Below are 25,509 nucleotides of genomic sequence, written 5' to 3' on the forward strand. Positions count from 1 at the left end.
GCATTTTTACTATGCACACAACCATCTACTATTTCTATGCACTATTTCTATGTATGGAATATTATATGTAAGAGCCTATTGAAACCATTTCGTTTCAATTTCTGTTTATTTGCTTCATGTCCACTAGAGAGCACTATAGATATTATTAATGCATTATTTTAAAAAAGGCTTTAAATTACATTTGACAACATAAACAAAGACAGAAGAGAAAGTTATTATAGGTTTCACTATTTCAGCAGATCACTCTTGAGGTGTTTATGGGCCATGTATTAAGTCGTATAAGACTATTTAAATAAATTGTACTGGAGATTCTAAACCTCATTTGAAAATGGAAATTGTGATTTTGTTGTAAATCATATGCATGATTTTGCATTATATATGAAGACAGAAATGGTGTTAATGTTTTAGACGTACGTCTACATTATAGATAATAGGTTCCCATTAGTGAGTAAAGTATTATATCTTTGTAAATACATTATATATATATATATATATATATATATATATATATATATATATATATATATATATATATATATATATATATATATATATATGTGTGTGTGTGTGTGTGTGTGTGTGTGTGTGTGTGTATGGCAGGAGTGGGCGGGGCATACACCGGTTAAACTGTCAATCACTTTTGTCGCCAACCAATCACGTAGCTTCAAGTCTGAACGTGAGGAGTAGCAGCGGAGATGTTTGTACTTGTATCAGCTGAACGGCGCGTCTCTCTGTGTCTCCTGGTGATCTTTAACTGAAAAGTGGAATTTGAAAAAGTGAGTGAACTTGTCTCTCTCTCTCTCAGTTTTATATTTAACTTTTAATCCGGATGTTATTGTTCTTAGCGCATTTGTAATAGTGTATAAATGCTGGGTGTGTGTTGGTTTTATGTTGTCGCGGTCGCGAGCTGCTGATGCTGTTTTACTAGACAAAGCAAAAGTGTTGAAATCATGCAGGAAGAATTTTACACAAGTCTAAACTTTACACCATGAAATTTCAATTCAAGGTGTAGGTGTGCAGTCAACAATGGAAATGTTACCGCTGGTAAGTTACTGCTCCTCATGATTAGACTACCTTATGAAGTGAATATAATGTGGATTATGATTTTATAAAATAATTTATTGTGTAAAAGAAAATCTGAGAGCAGTAAAACAGGCCATTGTATCATGCTTAATTTTTATTTTTTTTTTTACAAAGCTTTTATGTTAATGTTAACCTGCACAATGAGTTTAAAAGACTTGAAAACTTAAAGAGCGTATTAGTTTGTTTGTTTGTTTGTTTAAGTGCTGTTTGTTAACGGGGGGGGGGGGGGGGGGGGGGGATAGATAGCCTCATAGAAGTTGTAATGGTTTTAATGGTTATAATAGGTATTGTATTGGTTGTAATGGAAGTGTTATAATGTAATGTAGTGGTTCCTGTGGGCCTCTACTGGTCATTTGTTCCCTTCGACTGGTGGTATGTTACATCTAGTGGATACTATTAAGGACCAATACTGGTAATGGTTTTAATAGTTAGCTGATGGTTTGTAATGGTGTTTGTAGTGGAAACCATAAGGATTTCTGTGATGGTTTCTATTGTTTTGTTTTGTTCTCAGCAGGGAAGCTGCATATGATAACCATACAACCTGATATCACAAACGTCATGTAACCATGCAGTGGCAATGATGTTCGTGGATGTCCACTTCTCGGTTGGTCCGCAACGCTTCCAGTCTTTTTGAATTTGTTAATACGTTTGGCAGCAGTGTCGTGTGTGTGATCTGCTCACCATGTTTCCTGTTAAAGTCCATCGCAATCGTGCAACAGCTTCTTGATTCAGCCATGAGAATGATTTATGAATATCTATATTCTTCAAAGAGAAAGAAATTGAAATTAATATTTGCACCTGCTTTCATCACACTTTATACAATAGACATGAACAAAACATAGTAAATTTATACCTCATTATATTTTGTACAGGCTAAATGCACCTAAACGTTAATATTTTGATTTTGCATTTTATGTGTGTATATTTAGTTTTTTGGAGAGGTGGAAATCTTTTCAGCGGGTAAAAGCGATTCACCCGTTATAACTGTGCGATGGCACGAGAGTAGAGCTTTCAGGAACTCATCACAAAGGCATTTCCTCTGTGTTTTCCTGCCACTTATCCATTCATTCAGACTGCAGACTGTCTCTTTTATTTACATTCCCCTGTCACTGTACTTTATTATTAAATGTATGCTTTTTGTGTTGGATTGGAAGTCAGATCTCCTGGAGCTGACCTTTTCATGATTGCAGGTAATAAATAGCATTCAGACTTTCATTGGGACATCATGATTTCTAGCAAATGGCTGTCTGTAAGGCTGAGATCTGTTTCCCAGCTTCGCAAAATAAATTTTCACCACTGCCAGTCATTCTAAAGTGAAATCTACGCTTCATAGAACACCATAATGTTGCCTTTTGAAAGAGAAACCAGTTTGTAATGAAATCAAAAGTAACTATTCGATGTTTTGTCTGCATCACGTAGTGCTCCTACTAATGCTGCTATTAATTCTAATAATACTTCTATTAATGACAGTAGTGCATTTCATTTATGCTACATTGTGTAAGTGTGATATCAATGCTTGAGCTGGTTTCATATATCATTTTATGAACAGACACACATATCATTTGCAAATCCACAGTGTTGACTGAGTAGTAGTTTTCTCAACACACAGTTGTACGTAAATTAGGAGTGGAAATGTATATTGATGATAAATGTATATTGATTGATACAGTAACTGAATAACCCAATATTACGGTTTTTGGTATATTGCGGGACTTGTATATCATAAAGTCACTGATGTTACCATGCAAGGATTAGTCAGTTAGGAAAACAGTTAGGAAATGATTTCATTTCAGTAGTTTATTAAGAAAAAACAGAAATGCAGTTTTCTCTGACTTTCATGACTGTACCACTATTTCAGATTTTGTCATCACAGTACTGTATACTGCCACAGTGGTATATTATCAAAGCGCTTTCTCAAAATATGTTTCTTCAGATTGTGATAATTAAGAGAAACAATTTCTTAACATTCCTAAAACCCAAAGTCTTCTTTTTATCAGGGTACTCCTTCATATGGGAGGAAATCCTGTCAATCTAAGGAGAACTGCTTGATTGATGGGCTTTAAACTGGCTTTAAAGAGATTAGCAGCTCTAGCTTTTTCGGTCATATGATTTAATGTTCTATTGCACAACTTTGGAGAGTCCTTTCTCATTTAGATAGTTAGCACTGGATAAGAGCAAATGAAGAGAAACAATGGTGTCAGCCTAACAGCTTTAATTATTCTCAGATATGGCACATGCTCATATCTTCATAATCAATTAGTTGACCAATTATAATAATAATAATAATAATTATTATTATTATTATTATTATTATTATTATTATTATTATTCCCCCCCCCGATTAATCCATTTCTACCATTTCTTGTTTATTTAAAATAAAATCCACAAACTGACTGTTACACATATAAACTTCAGACTAAAACTTTACACAACTATTTGTCCAATTATATAAGACTGAAAAGAACCCAAACCGCACAGACACACACCAGAATGTATATTATTAATTAAGGAATGTAGTTTAATTCAGTCCTTTTTGTGCATCCATAAAAATAATGCATAAATACTTATATATAATATAAAAGTTTACTTATATATTATAATATACTATTTTATATATATATATATATATATATATATATATATATATATATATATATATATATATATATATATATATATATATGTACTATTATATAATAGTATTTATGCATTACTTTCTATTAAAGGTAATGTTGGCATAAACAGCAAATTGAAGATAGTCATTGTCGGTGACTCTGGGTATCTGCTAAAGCTAGCAGCATCACATTAAGTGCGTATGACATCATGCGCCGTCGACTAGGAAGTGGCTTATACCTCTAGTGTTGCATTTGAGATGATATTACCTTTCTAAAATTCATACACTAGACAGTAGAGTACGTAGTGCATAGTGTAAGTGCACAGTACGGCATTTGGAACACAACTTTAGTATTTACTCTCCGAAGCGTGTTTTCGGAACAGAAGTAACATAATAAGTAAACGTACCCCGTGCCGCGTGCAGACCAACTAATCGATAATGAGGTGTCGTTGACGATTTTCATAATCGATTATTATTGAATTTATCGATTAGTTTTTGCAGCTCTACATATTTTCAAACGCATTAAACAGACAGTATATATGGTATAGTTTTTTTACATTCTAGTGCTTTGACAATATGCCCAGGCTTTGGGAGTAACGCAATATATTTAATGGCGTTACGTAATCAGGATACAAAAAACTGGTGACTGTGATCCGTTGCAGTTACCTCAAAAAACTGACACTGTTTTGAATGCTATTAAGACATGGAAAAAATGTGTCTAACCAACTTTTGTGATGTAATGTTACCCACATAAGGGACAGTGATCTTTTATTTATTCATTTTCTTAAAACAAATCGAAATATTGAACATGTTTTTAAACTCTAAAATAAGCTTCAAATAAAACTATTTTAGATCATGTTGCTTTTCTCTTGACTTTACTTACATATGTGACCTTGAAGTACTCCAAAAGTTATCAGATTACATTACTTTATTGTGATACTTGGGTTACGTTACTGATTTTTTATTAAGTAATTTGTAACTGCAACAGAATACACTTTTAAAGTAACCCTCCTAACCATGCCTATGCCATTGTCTTACATATGCGTATGACCTGAAATACAAATAACCCAGTACAGTATACAGTACTTTACTTGCAACAAATGGTTTCAAAGCATTTTTTTTTATTTCAACAATCTTCCACATATTTGTGCATCTCTTGCCCTCTAAGTTCAAGAGGCTTAATCTGTGTCTATGAAACTTGCCTATACAGATACAGAGCGTGCAAAGAAATAATAAAAGTGTGTTTGTGCGAGTCCTTCACACTGCTACACTCGGGTATTGTCTGATGGTCCTCTCATAGAAATGTCTTTCCTCGGCGAGGCGGTACCCATGGAAACTTTCGACATGTGCCTCTGAAGAGCTTGCTGAATCTGTGATCAGGTTTAAGAGGACACTACCTCACATCTCAATCATTTCACTTACATTTGTAGCTGTTATTACTTTGTAATTCAGTGGTAATGTGTTTTTTCAGGATATACTTAAAGCTTTTGTTTTCGATACACCACTGATAATAACATGGTGTCTTTCACTTTCTTGTAACACTGTTGTACAATACAGTTGGTCTAACCCATGAAATTTGAAGTTTGTGTTGCATTCTTCCTTCACTGGCTGTATTATTCTCACAGTGGTGTGAATGTAGGGGTTTTCGCCATGGTTCTGCATACCTCTGCGGCTGTTATACGCAACTTGCCTTCTAACTCGAGCTGCAATACAGTGTAGAGAAAAAAACGATGGCACATGGTCATCTCCAATAGTTTCCCCTGCTTTCTGATCTGTGTTCACTGTATATTTTGTTATCCAGTTTGTGCAAAGCTCTTGTGAGTAAATGTGGACAAATTTTCGCATCCACGTTCGAAAATCTAGTGAAAGGTCTTCCCAGAAGAGTGGAGGCTGTTGTTAAAAGTTGTGTGGCTGTTTAAATTGCCATCAGCCCCAATGAAAAAGCATGTAAGATGTAAAAATCAAGGCTTTGTGGTTTGGGTAAAATCACACTGTTATTATAGCTGTTAATGAGAATTTAAATGTTAGGGAAAGCTTAAGTATCAATATCAAATCTCTAATAAATTATAGTTGTCATGTCATGATCCTGCAACAAAACAGGGACTAGACAGCAACGTCATTTGAAAGCTAGAGATGATTCAGAAGGCTTTTGTTCCTGTTCCAGTGCAATCGTGAATTTCAGGAATGAGCCAAGGAAACTTGCTTGGACATGGGCATGCATTTTTTCCCTTACTGTGTTTTAGCCCACGACATGTCATGACAGAACATCACACCATTCGTGGTTATGGCGCAAACAGCATTGCCTTATGCAATAATAGTGCAGGTTTGTTTATGGGTTTTTTTTGGAGGGGGGGGTTCTTTCAACTTTGACTGTTAGAATTTTTACAACTGAAAAATTATATTTCAAAATGTTGTTTTGTAACCACATTGCTGAATATCACAAAAACATTATCACAGAACATTGTTTTGAATCTTTTTTTTTTCTTTTTCAGTTGTAGAATGCCAACTGTATCATTTTACACCATTAGTTTTAAACACACTGGAAGATATCCAGGCATCTGTAGTTGCTTGCACTGGGTGTAGTCAGTTCACTGAACCATGCACAATTTGATGAGCAGTGTGCGACAGTGATTATTCGTTGATCTTGGTGGCAGTTTCACAGATATATATATATATATATATATATATATATATATATATATATATATACATATATAGGGTTTTTTTTTTCAGTGTAATGGGACAAGCCTAATGTGTTAGTTTAATGGGATTATGTAACAATATTACTAACTTCACCATAAGAATTTGCTAATATCTCAATTGAGTTAGATCTAGAACAGGGGTACAAAACATACGGCCTGATGATTCCATGGGGCCCGTAGGCCAAGTAACGGAAATGTAATGCGGCGATGTAATGGAAATGTAAAGAATTATCTACACAAAAATTCAGTTATTTATATGTCCACTAGAGGTCCTCTTGTCGGCATCCTTAGGATATACGTGCCTACTGTTGCTACTGGTTACTTGTAATTTTTGGGTATTTCCAACGTAACTTGATACCGTGGGTATGTGAAAAATGTCTCTTTCTAAAAGCAGAAGATGGATTCTGAATGCCGTATATGCCAAGAAAAATGGACAGCAGAATATTTATTTTGGGAAATGAATAAATATTTGAATATATGAATAATTATAATTAAAAATTTATTTAATTTGCTCCCAGCAAGTGGCAGTCCTCAAAGAATTTAATATTCAACGGCATTACGATACAGATCATGCGAAGAAGTACAGCCATCATACTGGCCATGCAAGGACAGACAAGGTAATGAGTTGGTTGCAGCACTTAAAAAGTCTGTTGTCTTCCTCTTTTCCTTGAAATTAAAATTTCTTGAAAATTGAGGATGAAGTACTTTTGAATTGTCACCACAATTCAAAAGTACTTCATCCTCGATTTTCAAGAAAATGATCAGTCTGGTCTTGTATCAGTTATGTCCTTCATATTGTCTGTTAGCTTAATCCTGCCTATTATGGCTATTATAAGAAAATGTACCTCAAAATTAATTTTTTTGGTGATAAATAAGTGTCAACTTCAGTTTTAACTGTTCTGAATGTTCTTGGCCCGCCTAAGGTGATATTTTATCCAATGTGGCCCCCTACCCCAGATGAGTTTCCCACCCCTGATCTAGAAGATAGTACAGTCCTGAATTCTGAATTTAAACTTTTCATGGGAGTTTCTGGTAGGATACACATTTTAAAGGAGACCTATTATACCTTTTTTCAAGTTAATATGAGTCTCAGGTGTCCCCAGAATGTGTCTGTGAAGTTTCAGCTCAAAATACCCGACAGATCATTTATTATACCATGCTGTAAATGACCCTTTTGGGGTGGAAGCAAAAACATGCTGTTTTTGTGTTTGTCTTTTTAAATGTAAATGAGCTGCTGCTCCCCGGCCCCTTTCCGGAAGAGAACAGCTAGTGCTTCGGATACTACATTCACAAAGAGTCTGGTGTAAAATGATTCGCACAAAACATACACAGTTTTCAAAAAGACAATTACCTTATTGTATTGTGCATAATAAAGGTGTGGGTACGAATTATACAGACAGTAAGCATTTTCGGGATTAAAACAAAAATGATGACATAGCTCTGGTCTCCATGAATACAGTCAGAGACAATGATAACTATAACCACATTAGCCGTGGAATCTGCTAACAAATGCATTCGGAAAGGCGATTAACAAATATTCACAAAATATAAAGTTTGATGCTTACATCTTCTGGATATAAAGCTGGATCACAAACAGTTAGTACTGATCCAGGCTTGAGAATCAAATTTTTAGCAAATCTTGCTTTATATTGACCCTTGTTCACAAAGCAGTCTGGTGTAAAATGATTCGCACAAACATACACGAATTTAGATATTTTCGGGGGCACATTTCCTTCAAAAAATAAAACTTCTCCACAGCATCTTGTGTGGCTCTGATGCCGTGAGTACTTGAAGACTCTTATGTTAATTTTTACAGCCAACAACAGAACATTTACAAAGCTTATGAAGCTGAGGCATTCTTCTTATCATTATAGCTGTTAATGTGTGATAACACACATTTGTGTTCAAACACCTTGTAAAAGTGAAATAGGTTCCCTTTAAGCCAAAACAACACTATAGCTAATAAATATCTGGCCTTTTTTTGTTTGTTTGTTTCCCAAACAGATCGAATGAAAAGCTTCTGGTCACAGTTGGGATGTGAAGATGGATCACACTTCTTGACAGAGAAAGGAACTATGCTGCAGGAAAACTAAGCATGGCTGCCCATCGAATTCGAACAACTAATAACAACAATGCAATACCTCGGTGCAAGTCTGAGGGAACACTTATTGAACTAAGTTCTGGAGTGTCAGAAGCCACTCTCTCTGATGTTAAAGGTTTCTCTCATGTTTTTCTACCCTGCATAGAGTGATTAGAACATGAGTATTTTCTAAGCATTTTTTTTTTTATTGACTTAATTCACTCTTTTTTTTTCAGTGCCCAGCCCAAGCACTTTACGACTGGAAGCTACTGCTTCAATTGAAGCTGCAAGAGAAGTCATTGCCATTAAAGATTATTGTCCATCAAACTTCACCACCCTAAAGTTTTGTAAGGGAGACCATCTTTATGTTCTTGACACATCTGGTGGGGAGTGGTGGTATGCCCATAATAACACAGAGATGGGATACATCCCAGCAGCCTATGTCCAGCCTGTCACACATCGAGAATCTTTATCCTGTGACAGTGGCATGATTGACAGCCTAGGAGACATTTCTAATGATGGGTCCAAAGTGCTAGATCAACGTGGAGAGTGGTCAGAGCACAGAAGACCTACAGTTCCTCAAAACGGAAACCCTTTTGTAATGAAGCGGATGTCTCTCAACCCATTCCTTGATGGCTCCTTGCTAACTGATCAAAACAGTATCCAGAGTTCAACAGACCGCCTTGGTTTCAATATATCCTCCTCTCCAGACTCAAAAAACAGCAGCAGTATTAACTTCAATAAGTTTGGAAGTAATGTTTTGGATACATATTGCTTAAGCCCTGGCACAGAGAAAGGTCCAGTTCTTCGAAGGAACAATCCATTTTATAGGAGCAAGCGTTGTTACAGTTTGTCCGAACTGTCCATCTTGCAATCACAGGTAGATGCACCTCCAGAATTCTCTGGTTTTTTTAATAGCTTGAAAGCCCCTACACCTGAGCAGTTTCAGAGTAGAGAAGACTTCAAAAATGCCTGGTTGAACCACCGCAAGTTTACAAGGTCCTGCCATGACCTAGATTCCATTGGCCAAAATCCTGGATGGGGTCAAACACAACCAATAGAGACCAATATTGTGTGCAAACTGGACAGCTCAGGTGGTGCTGTTCAGTTACCCGACACTAGTATCAGCATCCTTGTACCTGAGGGCCATGTTGCACCAGATGACACTCAGCAGATATCTTTAAAGGCCTTGCTGGACCCACCATTGGAGCTTAACAATGACAAATGTACTACTGTGAGCCCAGTGGTGGAGATTAAGCTTAGTAATATGGAAACTAAAACCACTGTAACATTAGAGATGAAAATATCTGTTGTAGTCAAGATGGAGAGTCGACAAACGGCAGAAGTGATCTGTGTCCGCAGTGACTGCAAGGATGGACCCTATGTTCCAGTTCCTCATGTTTATATGTATGGAGATACAGTCCAGGTAACCTTGGACAATTTAGAGCCATGCATGTATGTATCCGTTGTAGCTCAGGCCCAAGTTGTAACTCCATATAACACAGTCTGGGAGCATGTTGTAAAGAAAGTTGCACTTGGCGTATATGGTCCCAAGCATATCCATCCGTCCTTTAAGACAGTTGTTGCCATGTTTGGCCATGATTGTGCCCCAAAAACATTATTAGTAAGTGAGGCTAAAATGCAGTCACGCTGTATTCCACCAGTATCCCTGCAACTCTGGGGAAAACACCAGTTTGTACTTGCAAAGCCTCAAGATCTTAAGGTTGGTGTGTATTCCAACATCTCAAATTTTGATGTGAAAATTAGTGAGCAGACAAGAGTGGTGAGGAGTTTTCATCTGAAACTTGGCAAAGTATCACACCTCATCTACATGATATCTGCTCGAGATCCGGACAGCATCTCAGACTTTACTTTGCGCATTCAGGTTAAAGATGACCAGGACTGCATCCTTGCCCAGTTCTGTGTTCAGACACCACCTCCTCCACCGAAGGTTGAAGCAAGCTCGGTGCAGAGGCGCTTTCTAAAGAAAAAGGAAATGCACAAATCTGTACTGTCACCTCTCATCGGAGTCACAAAATACCCTGTGTTTCATGACAGACCAGTCAAAAATATCAAGTTTGGAAAGCTACTGAAAACTGTCCTTAGACAGACAAAGAGACAGTATTTGTTGGAGTATGTGAAAGGGGATGTTGTGGCACTTCTAAGTGAAGAAAAACTCAAACTTAAAGGGCATCTTTGGACCAAGGAGTGGTACATTGGATACTATCAAGGCAGGATTGGATTGGTACATGCCAAGAACATTCTTATAATGGGAAAAGTCAAACCAGTTAATTTCAAGGGGGCTGAGCTTACCTCTAGTGTTCTTCTGGACCAAATTCTAATCCCTTGCAAATGTCTCACTTACATGTATGCCTCATTGAGGACTATACTGATGGAAAATGTAAATAGTTGGAGAGCATTTGCTGATGCCTTGGGCTATGTCAACCTTCCTTTGGCACACTTTTGTCGTGTTGAGCCAAACGGTGAGGCAGAAAAAGTGGCCTGTGTTCTTGAGAAGCTTAAAGAAGACTGCAACACATCTGAAGTAAAGCAAAGGAAGTCTTTCCAAAAGGAGCTCCTTATGGTACGTAATAATAATTATAATACGTAATATAATAATTAATTGTTTTAAAATCAAAATGTGAATGTATAATTTGATTTGAATTAAAGGTCCTGCACAGTATTCCATTTTATTTTTACTCAAAGTCTTAAAGCTGCTAGATTTAAAATTTTAGAATGTTGCCCTCTCTGGTAGAAAAATGCTATTGTAAGCTACTTGCAGAAGAACATATTGTAGCATGTTGGTGTTGGCCTGTCTGTACCAGATGGATCAATATCCACTATGCAAATTAAAAAAGGCTGTGAGTGCCAAGTCAGTATACATTCGGAGAGAAATCAAAGCTTTATCCCAAACAAATGGTGTACTGACAAACTATTTAGTATGGTCGTATGCAGTTTTGGACATGGCCCAAGTGTTTATGACTCCAAGGATATAACATCTGCTACAGCTGTTGTCGTTTCCACACCATTACAGAGACTTTATGATAATTAAAATGCTCTGTTTTGCACATCAGTGTGACCGTCACATTTATTGAGTACCAGTAAAAGAGAAGAACTGCTTGTTTTCAAGAGAAGCTTGTATTTTAGCTTTTATCATCTGGTTAGCATACTCTGTGACACTGCTGATTCTGCTGCAGTCTGCCCATGCAGTGTAACTGTGCTTGTTCTGCTTGTTCTGCTTGTTCTGATGAATGCTCTAGCTGCCTAATTTTAACTTACAAGCTAAAACATAAGCTCTAGTTGAATGGGAAAGGGATTGCTTTTCACTAAGCTCTGTGTATCTCTCAGGCGAATAGATTCTATCTAGCTGTCTAGCTAAAATACAGTGTAGAAAGCATAGCTTACAAGCTCCATCAGTCTCGCTATGCCTGACAATGTAGGCAGGATTACAGTTTGAGATGGCACACAGTTACAGACTCTAATTTTTGGATAATTCTAATAAATTAGTTTTGTCAATCTCATCACTTTTGTGTTTCATAAGATACATACAGGAGAGAGGTGTAATAGGAAAGTTAAATACAGGTGATAAAATCATGCTGGTCTGAGTCCATAGGACAACCATCTAAGAGATATAGTAACAAATATAGAATCATGATATTTGAAGACATTTTCATAATACATAATACATATCACAGGTTTAATTTATTTGAGGTTGCATTGTAAGTGTTCACGCTATGACATTTAGCAAAACATTTATAAAACAGTGGTACAAAGAGTATATCAATGCTGGAATGGATCTGGATTGGTTATTTTCAGTATCCTTCAATAGAAGCTGCTTTTAAATGTAAAATTCTGTACATGAAATAAATAAACTTGAAAACTTCATTTTTCATTCAAATAACACTTAGTATTTTATTTAGATTTAATACAAAATAAGTTCTTCTCCTCAACCAAATATTTCCTACCTTTTTGCATGCAAATTGGTTTGTGTGACTTCTTACAAGTTGCTTATAAAAAAAAAACCTTGGGACTTTGTTGTGATAACACTGAATATTAGTCTCCTAATTAAGAATTAATAATAATTGATGGTATAACTGAATGGTATTTTAATAAATGTAACCTAACAGATCATTCTAAATGAACAGCAGCAAGAAATTTTGAATCGATATGTTATATAACAGCAAAGGCTAGATGAGCACATGCCATTGTCTTGCTTTGAAAAATTTTGTAAGATGTATACGTATCTCACTAAGATCGGGCATTTGTGGTCAGATGCAATTCATCAGCTGACATCCATATGGAGATTTCATAATCGACATGTTCTGAATTTCTTCAACAAAACCAAGGGAGCATATTTGAGTGCATGACCAGCCCAGGCCAGCTACTGATTAGTATTCTGTTCCGTATTGGTGGAAGATGGAAGAAGGCCAGGGTGTGTCAACTTGGCTCAACAGATGTTTCCTTTTTTATTGTTTGCATCTAAACAGGAGGGCTGTGAGCACAGCAGGAGACGCCCCTTGTTCAAACACACAGTTGTATTTGGACCAGGCCAAGACACACAGAGCCATTAAGTTCATCTTAATGACCATCTTCTGTTCACTTTTTAGTAATGGATGGTCTTATTGATCCAGGTCATCCCTTTAGTGTTTACAGAACACAGGGTTTAAATATAGCCATGCGTTCCAGCTGTATGGGTGTTCCAACCATTAGTGAAATAGCACTGGAAACAAATGTCTTGCCAGTCATCTCTGGGCCATGATTAGGACTCTGCAGCTTGGATACTGAATACTGTCCAACATGCAAATAATCAGCTAGGAACAACGTATAGTACATTGTGAGGCCAGTTGTGGGGCAACGCATCCTGTCCCAGCAGACTACTATAATGTGTTGACTTGGCATTGGCAAAGAGATCCACCAAAGAGATCTAGACATAGCAGGTTGACATGTTCTGATCTCCTGGGAGCCTGTGGCACCGCACTGTTCCCAAGTGAGTTAGGGAAGTGTCACTAATGGCATTTTAAAATGAAAACGATCCGCATCCACAATGGCGTTTCCGCCGTGTTTCAGAAATGATCTCTGTCCACACTACATGACCGAAAGCACATTTCACATGACCATTCATGCACACTGGGCATGCGCATACAAGTAAACAGGAAGTTGGTTGCTAGTCCAAACCTGGCGTTCCATGTAGGGCTTACACCGCTTGAAATGAGATTTTTTGCCGATTGCTCTAATCATAATTTGCCTCTTGTGCATGTAGGCAGCTGCAGTATTATAAAATACAGAATTTAACTGCTCAGTGGCTGCTAAGAATTACAACAAAGCCAGCAAAGCTTGAGGTTCAGTCTCCATGTTGTATTCAATCAAGGTATTGTAATGGTCATATGGTAGGGGCTTGACGAATCAGGGAAGGATACCCAATGATCCAGAAGACCCAATCAGGGAGCAAATGTGGGTAGCCACACCTTCATTTTCAAAAGTCTTTATTTTTCAGAGATCTTTGGAGTTTTCAAACTAAAACGTGGCGTTTGGCAGTTTCCAAAAGTCTCGAGGGTCGAAAACGCCAGAGTAGGGTAGACAACAGGCGTAACTGTAGCAAAAGTAATGCATTACAAAACGAAAATGCACTAATGTAACGGGGCCTCAGTGTGTGTGTGTGTGTGTGGTGGGGGAGGGGGGTGGATATCTCCTGAATGGCCAGCTCCTTGGTTGGGGAACAAGGATCAAGTTGTCTTAGTACCAGTAGTATCCTGATACTGCCAGCCATCATGCATCTTGAAAACACATGTGGCACTAAAGAGAGACCCAAGGATAAAAGTGAAGAATTTTCAGTTGGAATGCCTGACCTTGGAAAGCAATCATTGATAAGCATCTGTGTTCTGGAAACAGGAAAATAGGCATTGCACAGATCTACCTACAGTATGTGAACCAGTCCAGTGGTGAGACAGGATGAAATACATCGTATAACCTTAATAACCAGGTCTTTAGTAACCAGTTTGCCCCCCTCAAATCTACAATTGGATGGAATCCACTATCCTTCTTGTGAACAAGGAAGTAAGTGGAGTAGAAACCTTTTTGTTCATGCCTTTGTCTAAGAACTACTTGGATCTGAGCAACAACTTTGTTTAGGTGTGATATTAATGAGTTTATGAGCCATGAGAATTTTGGAAAATGGAGTGGTGTGACACTCCTTGCCTGAGAGTTGCACAAGGTGCAAGGAACCTTGGTGGTCATTAGAATATAAAGCACTGATCTAAAAGTGAAGTGTTGCGCAGATAGAACTTGGCCATGATAATGTTGTGATTCTGAAACCTGTGCTGGGACTTCCCTAAACCTTTTTAGGGGCAGCCAGCAGTATTTACAGCATAGGTTCATAAAAACATGATTATAAGAGTAAGACAGTGAATGATTATCTAAATGAAATTAATCGTATTACTCTTAGTACCCACACTTATTACTAACACAGTGGAAAGGGATGTCGGTAGGGAAAAAATCAGAAGAGCCAGTTTCCTATGATTATGTTTTGTTGTAAATTGTTCCTCTTCTTTTAGCTGGTTAGTACCAGAACATTAAGTCAGTTTAATTCTGTTGTAAATTTGAGTACAGTTATGGTAAATTAAAGTAGAAAATCATTCACCCAATCAAATCTTGAACTCGTAAAGTTGTCAGAGCTGGTCAGGAAAATTTCCCAGCAACATGCCACTTTTTTGCTTCATCTTTACCTCTACCATGAAAACAGATGGGAGTTTTACTTGCAGGTGACATTTCTAATATGAAGCTAATCTCCAACAAATTGAAAGTACACATAAATGGTCCAGCTGTGTAAACATGTAGTGATGCATCTTATCACTGGAGTATTTGTTTAGCAAGGCACCAATGCTTTGAACCTGTTTTACATGTTTAATATATATGAAGAATACCTTCATTTAACCCATCACTTGGTGAACAAAAAATATTTTAACTGGAAGGCTGGAATTCAAAACCTCTTGGTCAAGTAGATCCTTGAGGTTATCAGACCTAAACCTTCCCCCAATTTCCTCTCATACCGAGCATTCCATCCATGCAACTGGAACCGTGAAATTGGACATCACAGAGCTCATGGAGTGTGTGTATGTGTATGCAAGGATTGGAATATCTGATATTTTGACCTTGTGGGGACATTCAGCTGGTCCTGCAACTTTTATTTAATCAATTCATTTGGTTACTGATTTTTTTAAGGTTAGGATTACATTTAGGTGTAGCATATATTTTATAGTAATAATTATGTCAATGTAAGATCCTCACACGGATAGTAAGACAAACGTGTGTGTGTGTGTGTGTGTGTGTGTGTGTGTGTGTGTGTGTGTGTGTGTGTGTGTGTGTGTGTTATGCTTATATTTCTTTCATTAGCACCAGATGTCCCCATAATGTTAGGAAAATGTGACAGGCTTTACCTTGTGGAGATATTTTTGTAACAAAAACTACATCTTTAAAAATGTTCTTTAAAGAACATTTTAAACATTTTTTTTGTTTGTTTCAACGAGGTAAAAGATTACTTTTAAGTAATTGTGGTTAAGGTTAAAACTGAGTTGCTAGATATGCGAGACATAGCATCGTTTAGCTACAGTAGCACAGAGGTCAATGCAAATACCCCACAAAAATGTGTGTGTGTGTGTTAGCATGTGTCCCGTGCTGTAGTGTTTATGTGGTATAAATTTAGCCTGAGATTATTTTACTTTGAATGCATTCAGCTCTTGCAGGGAAACTGCAGCATAAAATCACTGAAAACTCTCGCTGAACTTGATTGAATCTTTCTGAAGCACACACCAGAGAGAAAGAGGGCGGAGGAAGCAGTAAGCCGGATTGAACCAAACAAACACTGGTCTTTTTTTCCATCCACCCCAGCCGGATGTTCCTATTTCCTCCAGTGTTTCCCAGTTGGATGGGACCCGAGGGCACGTTATGCTCATACTAGCACGTAAATCTCTCACTAAGAGCCTTATCTGCAAGTTCATCAAAGCACATAGTCGCTATAATCAGTTGTATAACTGAAATAGCTCGTCCTGTGTGCCAAGGTGCTGTGTACACATGCACATATCCATGCTTCAGCTCAGAGGATTTCATTTAACCAGCTAGTTTATTGTAATGTGACACAATACACTCTTCCCTAATATATTTAATATTTCCTTTCATTCAAGTATAAATGCTGTTGAATTTGTAGGCTGCACCAGGGTATTCTTTCACTTTCCCTGGTGGTTTCTTTTGGTTGTGTGCATGAATGAATGTGTTAGTTTGATGAGTGCATGTCACAGCGTGTGCTGTAACTGAAAACAGTTCAGTACCCTGCACGATAAGTTCTGCAGTAGTTGTCTCAACTTGCAGCAATATAATTACAGCAATACACGTACAAAAATACAAACATACATACATGCACACATACATACATACATGCATAATAGATGCTATATGTAATTTTAGGCTTGAGTTCAGGGTGAGAAACTTTCATGTTACCATCATGTTCTGATCACTGTTTTTCAATTAGTGGCTCACTAACCCAGGTCATGTATTTGGATTTTAAAGTTTAAGAAAACAGGGTGTCCGCATTCTTGTCAGGAATCAGTGAGAGTAAAACTACAGTTTGCGCAAAGCGTTATGATCCATTTCAGACCCAATCCATTGGCATGTCATCTGAACACAAGCTTTGATTTAAGAGATTAGGCATGAGGAAAATCCGACCTTGTGTACCAAGCATTTAACATAGTCAATATAGCATTTCTTTATAGCATTTCTGTACATGTTCACAGTATTTTTTTTTTTTTTGTGTGATTTCAGGCCCTGTTGAAACTGGATTGTCAGGGGCTGGTGGCTCAGTTGCTGAAGGACTTTGCGCTTCTCACTGCAGCAGTGGAAGTGGCTGACCGCTGGAGAGAGCTTGCGGAAAAACTGGCCAAAGTGTCACGCAAACAGATGGATTCTTACGAGGCTCCTTACCGAGGCACGGATGGCGTGATAGACAACGAGGTTTGGAGCAGAAACACACACACATATGCACAATTAAACACAATCAAAGGTTAAAGTTAGTGTCCAGCTCATTCATCTTCAGTAAGTGCTTTATCCTGGTCTGAGTTACAATGAATCCAGAGCGTATCCCAGGAACACTGGGAGCAAAGCGGCAGAATTCCTCTCGCATTACAGATTTTCTTACTCGATTCATATAAAATACAATGAAAACACATTTTTTTTTGTGTGAGATCTGGTTAAAGTGTTGCACTTTAACAAACTGGCAGGCAGATATTGTATATCGGATACTGTGTTATGAATATATGCATCAATATCTAAGAGTTGGAAAAATAAAAATACTGCCATTCTCTTCATTTCTTTTACATCTTCCCTCATTTTAGGCCATGTGGAAGCCGGCATATGATTTCCTGGTAACGTGGGCAGCCCAGATTGGTGATAGTTACAGGGACATACTCCAGGAGCTTCACACTGGCCTTGATAAAATGAAGAACCCCATCACCAAGCACTGGAGGCACTTAACAGGAACACTCATCCTCATCAACTGCCTGGACCTGTTACGGAGCACTGCCTTCAGCACCACCCCCCAGGATGACTGCGCCGTATAGACATCACGGATTCATCCGAAATGACACCCTTTCCACAATATAGTGCAATACGTATATGATATACATCATGTTCAAAAGCATAGTGGCAGACTCCATGACATAGCATGTAAAGTTTACCCATAATCCTCAATGCTGTTAGTAGATGAAATAAGTAATGCTTTTAAGCATGCCTTCATTGATTTCCCTTCGCCATTTCTTCCAGCTTAGTTCCCATCGGCATCTTAATAGCTGTTTCACGACTCCTGAGAGGACAGAGGGATCCAGACCACGTGACTGTAGATACCCTTTTCAAAATATAATAAAACAGTGGCATCTGTAAAATCATCTATAAATTAGCTAGCTAATTAGCAAGCTGATAGAGTCAAAAGAAATAGACTGCACTATTTTGTATAGTCAAGAACTAAATCAAATTCCAGTTGTCCAGAGACGATTAACACTATGATGCAAGTGGCCACTCCTTTGATACACACTTCCTAGTAAACAGGGAAAGTCTGCAAGGTAGTGGTGCAAACAGTATTGGAAAGCAAGAATTGTGGTTTTCCACTGGGGCTGAATCACATTGAAAATTCACACAGACTATTTCTTTATCTATTGATGAAATAGGGGTCATTCCATCTCAAGTGGTCCAGTGCAGGTTGTTCTGTGTAGGTCCGTGTAGTTTCCATGAAGGTCCTTATTTTTTTTGGCTGGAGTTATTTCGTTTTGTGGCATGCTCTCATAAACCGAGTGTAATTTAACTAACTGAAAACGTGCAGAATCCATCAGTGGCATTGTCAAACATGTTGCTTCGCTCCAGGAAGTTCATTATGTGCTTTTGAAAGGCAGCGAAAGGTTACAGTAAGTGAGGATGATATGTCCACCGGGATTTTACACCGACATTAGTTTTAATAATGTTCAATTATTATATAATTGAAACGTTTACTCAAAAATTCCAGCGTGTATTAGAGCTGCATATTTACACCTGAGAATGTTCTGACGCGGTCTCACAGCACAAGTTGCCTAAGGGGCCGTCTTGCAATTCCACCCACTGAGTTAAAACGTCGACGTTGTCCACATATTAATTAAAATGCCATAAGTTTAAACATACAAAAGTTATTTAAAAACATATGTTTTTACATTCTAAAAGCTGTAGCAGGCTCACAATTAGATGGCTGACTTATTTACAGGCGAGATCTTGCCAATAACTCTTTTTATACAAATACAGTACAAAATTATTTAAAAACAAATAAATAAATCACTATATTTCATCTAAATGTTTTTTTTTTCACATTCCAAAAGTTGTAGTGTCCAGACTGATGTACTACAAGTGAGATTTTGCCAATACCTCCCTTTGCTAATGGTGGTGTTGATATCCGTGTGACTGTCGCCTCTATAGAATAAGGGAAGTGGAAAGTGAATATCCAGCGAATAATGAATCTAAAATGAAATAACTCCAACTCAGAAAATAAGACAGAGAGAAACTATAAATGAGGCATATTTGAAATATTTAAAATTTTTGAGCAATTTTTTAAATTAATTTTAATTGGAGTTAATTAGTAATTTAATTTTCAATATTTAAAAATGTGTCTATTTATATTTATATTATGTGTCTATAATATTTAATGAATGTGTCATCATTTGTATTTTATTTTTCAATTTTGAAACCAAAAACGAATTAATGCAACATACACGGACCCAGGTTGCTTGACTGTTTTTAATATTACTATTTTATTTTTTGAGTGATTACCTCTATGTATTGGCATTGCAAAATCACCAGTTTTTTTTGTTTGTTTGTTTTTGTTGTTGCTGCTGTTCTTTATTTTACTTGGCTTAACATGGTACACAACAAATTTTGGTTATACAGCTGTTTACCGAAACCTCAATATCTTGGGTCAGGATGGTCCTAGCTCTTTGGAACAAAAACTGATCTCTAGAGCACATTACAATGCGCATGTATATATAAACATTTTGCAGATTCTTGTTCCTAAGACTTAGTACTTAAGTCCAATTGTATTGCTCAAGATTGCTCACAGTTCCACTTATAGAGTCAATTTATAATGGTAAGGATTCAAGTCTCAGTCTTAATTTTTTTAGGGGGTACCTAGTATAGTGTGCATGCAGGACATTTCAAGTATGAGACTTCTCTCATTTATTTTTTATAGGTGCTAAAAAGTGCCTTTTTTTTATTCCCCTCACTTTCAGGTTGAATATCTCTGGTGGGGGACCAGATACGAACCTCTATAGTAGCATGTAAAAATTGTGAGTTTGACATTAGAGGTCAGTTCTGCAGGACAGTGGATCTCGAGAGCCTGATTTAAAGAACCAGCCTGATCTATCATGTTGGTACAGGTTTACAATTGGTATGTGTGAATAGATATTTTCTAAATATTGATTTACAGTGTTCAGTTGGGTGTGTTATAAATGAACAGTGTCAAACAGAGCCATGCAGTTGATTCTCCTGTGATGAAAACAGTAAGTGACTTCTGAGCCGTAGCCACTTACTGCTTTTATCACAGGAGAAATAACACCATAGCTCTGTTCTGTTTGTTCTGTAAAAGCTGAAATGTTCTGCATGCACACAATACTTCCATAGGTACACCCTAAAAAAATTAAGACTGAGACTCGAACCTTCCCATTATAAATTGACCCTAAAATTTGAACTGTGAGCAACCTTGAACATTAAATTTGAACTTAAGTTCTAAGTCTAAGGAACATAAATGTGAAAAATGGTTATATATGTACATGCATCTTGCAATGTGCCCTAGAGATCAGATTTTGTTCCAAGGAGCTAGGCCCGTCCTGAGCCGAGACATCTAAGTTTCCGTAAAAGCTGTATAACCAAAATTTGTTGCATGCCATGACACAAAGATGGCCGTTGCGGTTAAGTAAAATGTTTAAAAAATTGTGGTTTTACAATGCCAATACATAGAGGTAATCAATGAAAATAATAATAATTAGAAAAATTAAAAATGTTCCACTTGAGATGGAATGACCCACAGGCTTAGTAAAAAATGTGTTTACTGAGATAGTAAGGAATCCCTGACTGAGCAAACCCTTACAATTACAGCTGAATAATATGAAGGTGTAATATCTAAGTTGTGATCAAATGCAGCACTGTGCACTTTTCTGTTATCATGAGTAACACCACTACTGAGCAGCTTCACTTTTTACTCACAGTAAGAACTAGGTGATTAATTATATGAATATATTTTTGTATTGGGCACAAAGGTGCAGCGGGTTGAATTACCTTCACAACTGCTCCAGGGTCCCTGGTTCAATCATGAGTTTTGCAAATTCTTTCCATGTCCATGTGGGCTTACCTCCGTGATTTCTGGTTTTCTCCATCACCAACCCCCCACGCCCCAACCACACACAAAAAAACAACAACATGGTGGTAGGTGAATGAATGAATGAATGCCTTTTATTGTCACTATACACATGTACAATGAAATTAAGAGCCACTCCTTTTTGTTCCGTGCAAACATATACATTCAATAGAGAATGAGTGTGGGGGTATGATGCCCTGCAAAGGACTACCGTCCCATAAACAGTGTACCCGTGCCTTGCACCCAGTATTCCTCACATAGACTCTGGATCCAGCACAACCCTGACCAGGATAAAGCCCTTACTCAAGATGAATGAATTAATATGTTTGTACTTAATGTTTGGTTTCCCTGCCATTTCCTTATTTCCTTCAGAGTTTTACATTTTAACATGCTCTCTTTTGCAGGCTTGGCTTGCAAACTTAAATATCAACCTCTGCATCTTGTATCATATTTTTTGCCACTCATTTTGCCATTCATAGTACCCATTGGCATGTACTGTATGTTTCAGTGAAATAAGCAATCTGACAGTAGGTAATGTCAAACTACTGACTGAACATTCATCATGTAATAAAGTTCACACTGGGCTTAATTTAATTATAGGTTCCTTAATGTTCACATGGCTTTAATCAAACGTGATTAAATTGTGTTTTAATCATGGGTGTTTACCATCACGCCTATCAGTTTCACACATACCACTTAATTCAAGCATGATGTCAACTCTAAGACTGTTGATGCTCATGAACACAAAGCCAAAACACATTATGTTAAGTATTGATATTAGTTACAGATTATTTTGCTGTAGATTTAGAATTGTTTGTATGGAGCATGTCAAATCCTGTTTTGACAATGCACATATTTGTTACACATTCAAATGACTGAAAGAAACAAATATAATGCTTGAAATATTGTGCCAAATACTGTATTTTATGTATGTCCGCCCATTGAAATTGAATTGTATATGTACATGGATTTTTGCAGATACTATTTCTTACCATTTATCAAGAATTTTTCCACTAAGGTTCATACGGACCACTGTCTAGAAATGACGATTTAGCAATATCTCAATATGTCTCTACTGCACCAAATTAACCATTTCATTTTATTTTCACATGTAATATGCTTAATACTTTTTGTGCTACTGATGAGTTGATATTTTCCCAAAGCATTTTTCTTCTTTGACTTACTTGTTTGATATACACATGTAAATGCATATTCATATGAGTGTAAATATTATGTCTGAATCGACTGACTACAAAACTCTTCTTTTTTTTTACAAAAAACACTGTACCTGTCCTCACTGCATGTTATATTATTTTGATAAAAAGGACACTGTTGTCTTGTATTTAATGTCTTGAGTATGATTTGATGAAACGACTCCAACATAAACCGCAGCTTTGAAAATACTGTATAACGTGAAATAAAACCATGCTGGTGTTTTATGTTTGAAAGACATAAAGCACACTAATTAATCAGAACGAACTCAGCCTGGACAAATTAAAATGAGAAATAGGATAGTTGACTAATGACTTCCCAGTGAAGTCTGCGTCAAACTGTGGGAGGAGCCAAAGCTTGTGCAATAATATTTACCACTTGCAGGTACATGGGAATAGATTTTAAGTGGGTGTGACTGCTAACTGAATAGAAAAGTTTGAAAAGTATAGGGGCACTTGTGTGTCTGTGTAATCTATCAGCCATATAATCCCGCATTGTGTTTCATAGCCACGGTAAACAATTCATGACTTCTTTCCTGTTATATGGCTCGACACAATGCAGTGCAGCCAATTTAAACACATTATCACTGGATTCTAATGATGTGGGTCTATTGTTTAGGTTATAATAGGCCTATTCAGTGCATATGTGCGCGCACACACACACACACACACACACACACACACACACACACGTAGCCTAATAAAACACTACCAACAAACAAATCCATTAATGTTATGTAATCGCACACCCATTCATACACTACAGACAGTTTGGAGATGCCAATCAGCCTACAGCGCATGTCTTTGGACTGGGTGGTGGGGGGAGCGGAGCACCTGGAGGAAACCCCGGGGAGAGCATGCACACTCTGCACACACAATAAAATCACATTCTCCTTTCTGTTTGCTCTTTTTGATTGCGAAATGTTTGGATGGCATCACTGCTTTAGAAGCTCTAATGAAACCACCTTAATACATTTTCTCATAAATGTGCTCAACAAATAACAAAAAATACTGTATATTCAAAATAACCACTGTTGTAACCAATGTTTACGCATTATATTAGCCTAATATAGGTTGAATTTTTTTCATGTTTTTAGTTTTTACAGCTGCTGCATGCTATGCTGACATGCTGCTTCCCTGTACCTATGACCACCTGGCCAAGATTTTTCAGTGATGGATTTGATTTCACATAAGAACAAGAACAACTGTGTAATAAACGCTGAGTGCTTCACGCTGTCCCTCACCCTAATCGTAATCATTAATCAACTTTTCCTCCACATTGACTCATACAAATTCTTTGGAAACCCATCATTGAGAAACTGCTGGAAATGAAACATGAGGTTGTTGTGTTCTTTCATTTCTCATGCTTGTCATGTATCTGAACATTTTCATCATTGCTTTCTGCTCTCGTTTCTATAAAGCTTTTTTGTGAAGAAGATGGTTAGAAAGTCACTACTCCAAGGGGTTTAATCTCATAAAAATGTTTTGTGGCTAAATGACAGTGGCTGGTAATCAATTCAAAAACTGTAAAGGGGGTAAATAGAGAGAACTTGCACTGTAGTTCTGTGCGACTTTTTCATTGCATGTCTGAGAGAACAAATAAATGTTTCCAAAACAGATGAGTTTCAGTTCGGTCATTTTTTTGCATTTATTCAGTTGTATTCCAAACACACTATATGGCTCAAAATTGGGCTCTTTCCAAGAAATTTTATTATTAACCATTTAATTAATGTTCATTCATTCATTCATTCAATTTAATCTTCAGGAAGCACTTTATCCTGGTTAGAGTAATGGTGGATCCGGAGCCTATCCTGTGTACGAGCCGGGAATACACCCAGGAATACTGCACATAAGCCAGGAATACACACTGGATGGTAAGGTAGTTGGTATCAGAGCACCATGCACACACACACGCATGCAATTGTACGGCTGTTAATCTTAGCCAGTCCACTTACTGGCATGTTTCGATAAGAGAACATGCTTAAACTCCACACAAACATTAACCTGAGCTCAGAATCGAACCAAAGACCCAACCAGTGCTGCCCCACATGAACCATGGCCATAAAATATATTTTAGATCCTGTTTTTATTCAGAATATAAAATCTTGTGCCTCAGTTTTATAGAATTATATCATACCATGCAACACCCGACAACAACACACACACACACACACACACACACACACACACACACACACACAAGAAAGTCTGTAGGAATCACAAGCACATTACAAAGAGCAGATTGTTCTCTCTGTGTGTAAGTGTGTGTGTGTGTGTGTGTGTGTGTAGGATTAAAGAGGAAGCAGGCGAATAGGAGGGAGTCAGACTGAAACTTGACGACCCGAGCCTTGGCTGGGTGCAAAAATCTCGAGGTAGTCGGGTCTCTTCCCTCCTTTTCATACTTATGTATACAAATTTGGCATATATAATCAATTATCAATGTACTGTAGATACACCACTACATTTATTTAACACACTGTAGATCATGTACATGAACACACCACACAATTTCTTCCATAACCTGGCTTTGTTACTGTGACAATGTCATCAAACCATCAGACCATTGGACCATCAGGTAGCAACCAAAACTAGGAATCTTGATTTTATCCTGTCAAAAATGAAAAACAAGGATTTGTGCAGTCTTAATCATCATGTGTCACTGAAATATATTAGAAATAGCTCAGCGGATGAGACAGGAAGATTTGACAAATCCAATCGCATACAGAGCGAGGATTTGGGCCAAATACACCAGGTTTTGTAACAAACCTCTTTATCAGATCAATACACCCCAATTTTTAACACAATACTGTTCTCATCGAAAGGTTAAAATACTGTTGTTTTTGTTACTCTTTTAATTTAACTAGATGTCATTCCTACTTTCCTAGTTTATACTATAATGCACACTTAAA

General features: G+C 37.3%; 1 protein-coding gene across 5 annotated transcripts; it reads left to right on the plus strand.

The window, feature by feature from the left end:
• Positions 1–668: 668 nt before the first annotated feature.
• On the plus strand, positions 669–22,731 carry sh3bp4 (SH3-domain binding protein 4). 5 transcript variants are annotated; one of them, XM_017470471.3, is made up of 7 exons: positions 671–776; positions 1,007–1,044; positions 1,595–1,687; positions 8,404–8,615; positions 8,716–11,063; positions 17,291–17,479; positions 17,860–22,731. In XM_017470471.3, exons 4-7 carry the CDS (start codon positions 8,495–8,497, stop codon positions 18,082–18,084), a joined length of 2,883 nt encoding a protein of 960 aa, XP_017325960.1. In that variant the 5' UTR covers positions 671–776; positions 1,007–1,044; positions 1,595–1,687; positions 8,404–8,494; the 3' UTR covers positions 18,085–22,731. The 5 variants fall into 5 exon arrangements, with proteins under 5 accessions (XP_017325959.1, XP_017325960.1, XP_017325962.1 ...); XM_017470473.3 differs by lacking the exon at positions 1,595–1,687 and having other exon boundaries at positions 674–776; XM_017470474.2 differs by lacking the exon at positions 1,007–1,044 and having other exon boundaries at positions 683–776.
• The last annotated feature ends 2,778 nt before the right edge of the window (positions 22,732–25,509 follow it).

Source organism: Ictalurus punctatus, chromosome 6 (assembly GCF_001660625.3).
Source record: "Ictalurus punctatus breed USDA103 chromosome 6, Coco_2.0, whole genome shotgun sequence".
Classification (NCBI taxonomy): domain Eukaryota; kingdom Metazoa; phylum Chordata; class Actinopteri; order Siluriformes; family Ictaluridae; genus Ictalurus; species Ictalurus punctatus.

Excerpts from the sequence above, each read along its gene's own strand:
- sh3bp4 (XM_017470470.3), top strand. The coding sequence starts at position 8,495 with ATGGCTGCCCATCGAATTCGAACAACTAATAACAACAATGCAATACCT. Across the intron at positions 8,616-8,715 it reads CACTCTCTCTGATGTTAAAG|TGCCCAGCCCAAGCACTTTA; the intron begins GTTTCTCTCATG and ends TTTTTTTTTCAG. Across the intron at positions 11,064-17,290 it reads TCCAAAAGGAGCTCCTTATG|GCCCTGTTGAAACTGGATTG; the intron begins GTACGTAATAAT and ends GTGTGATTTCAG.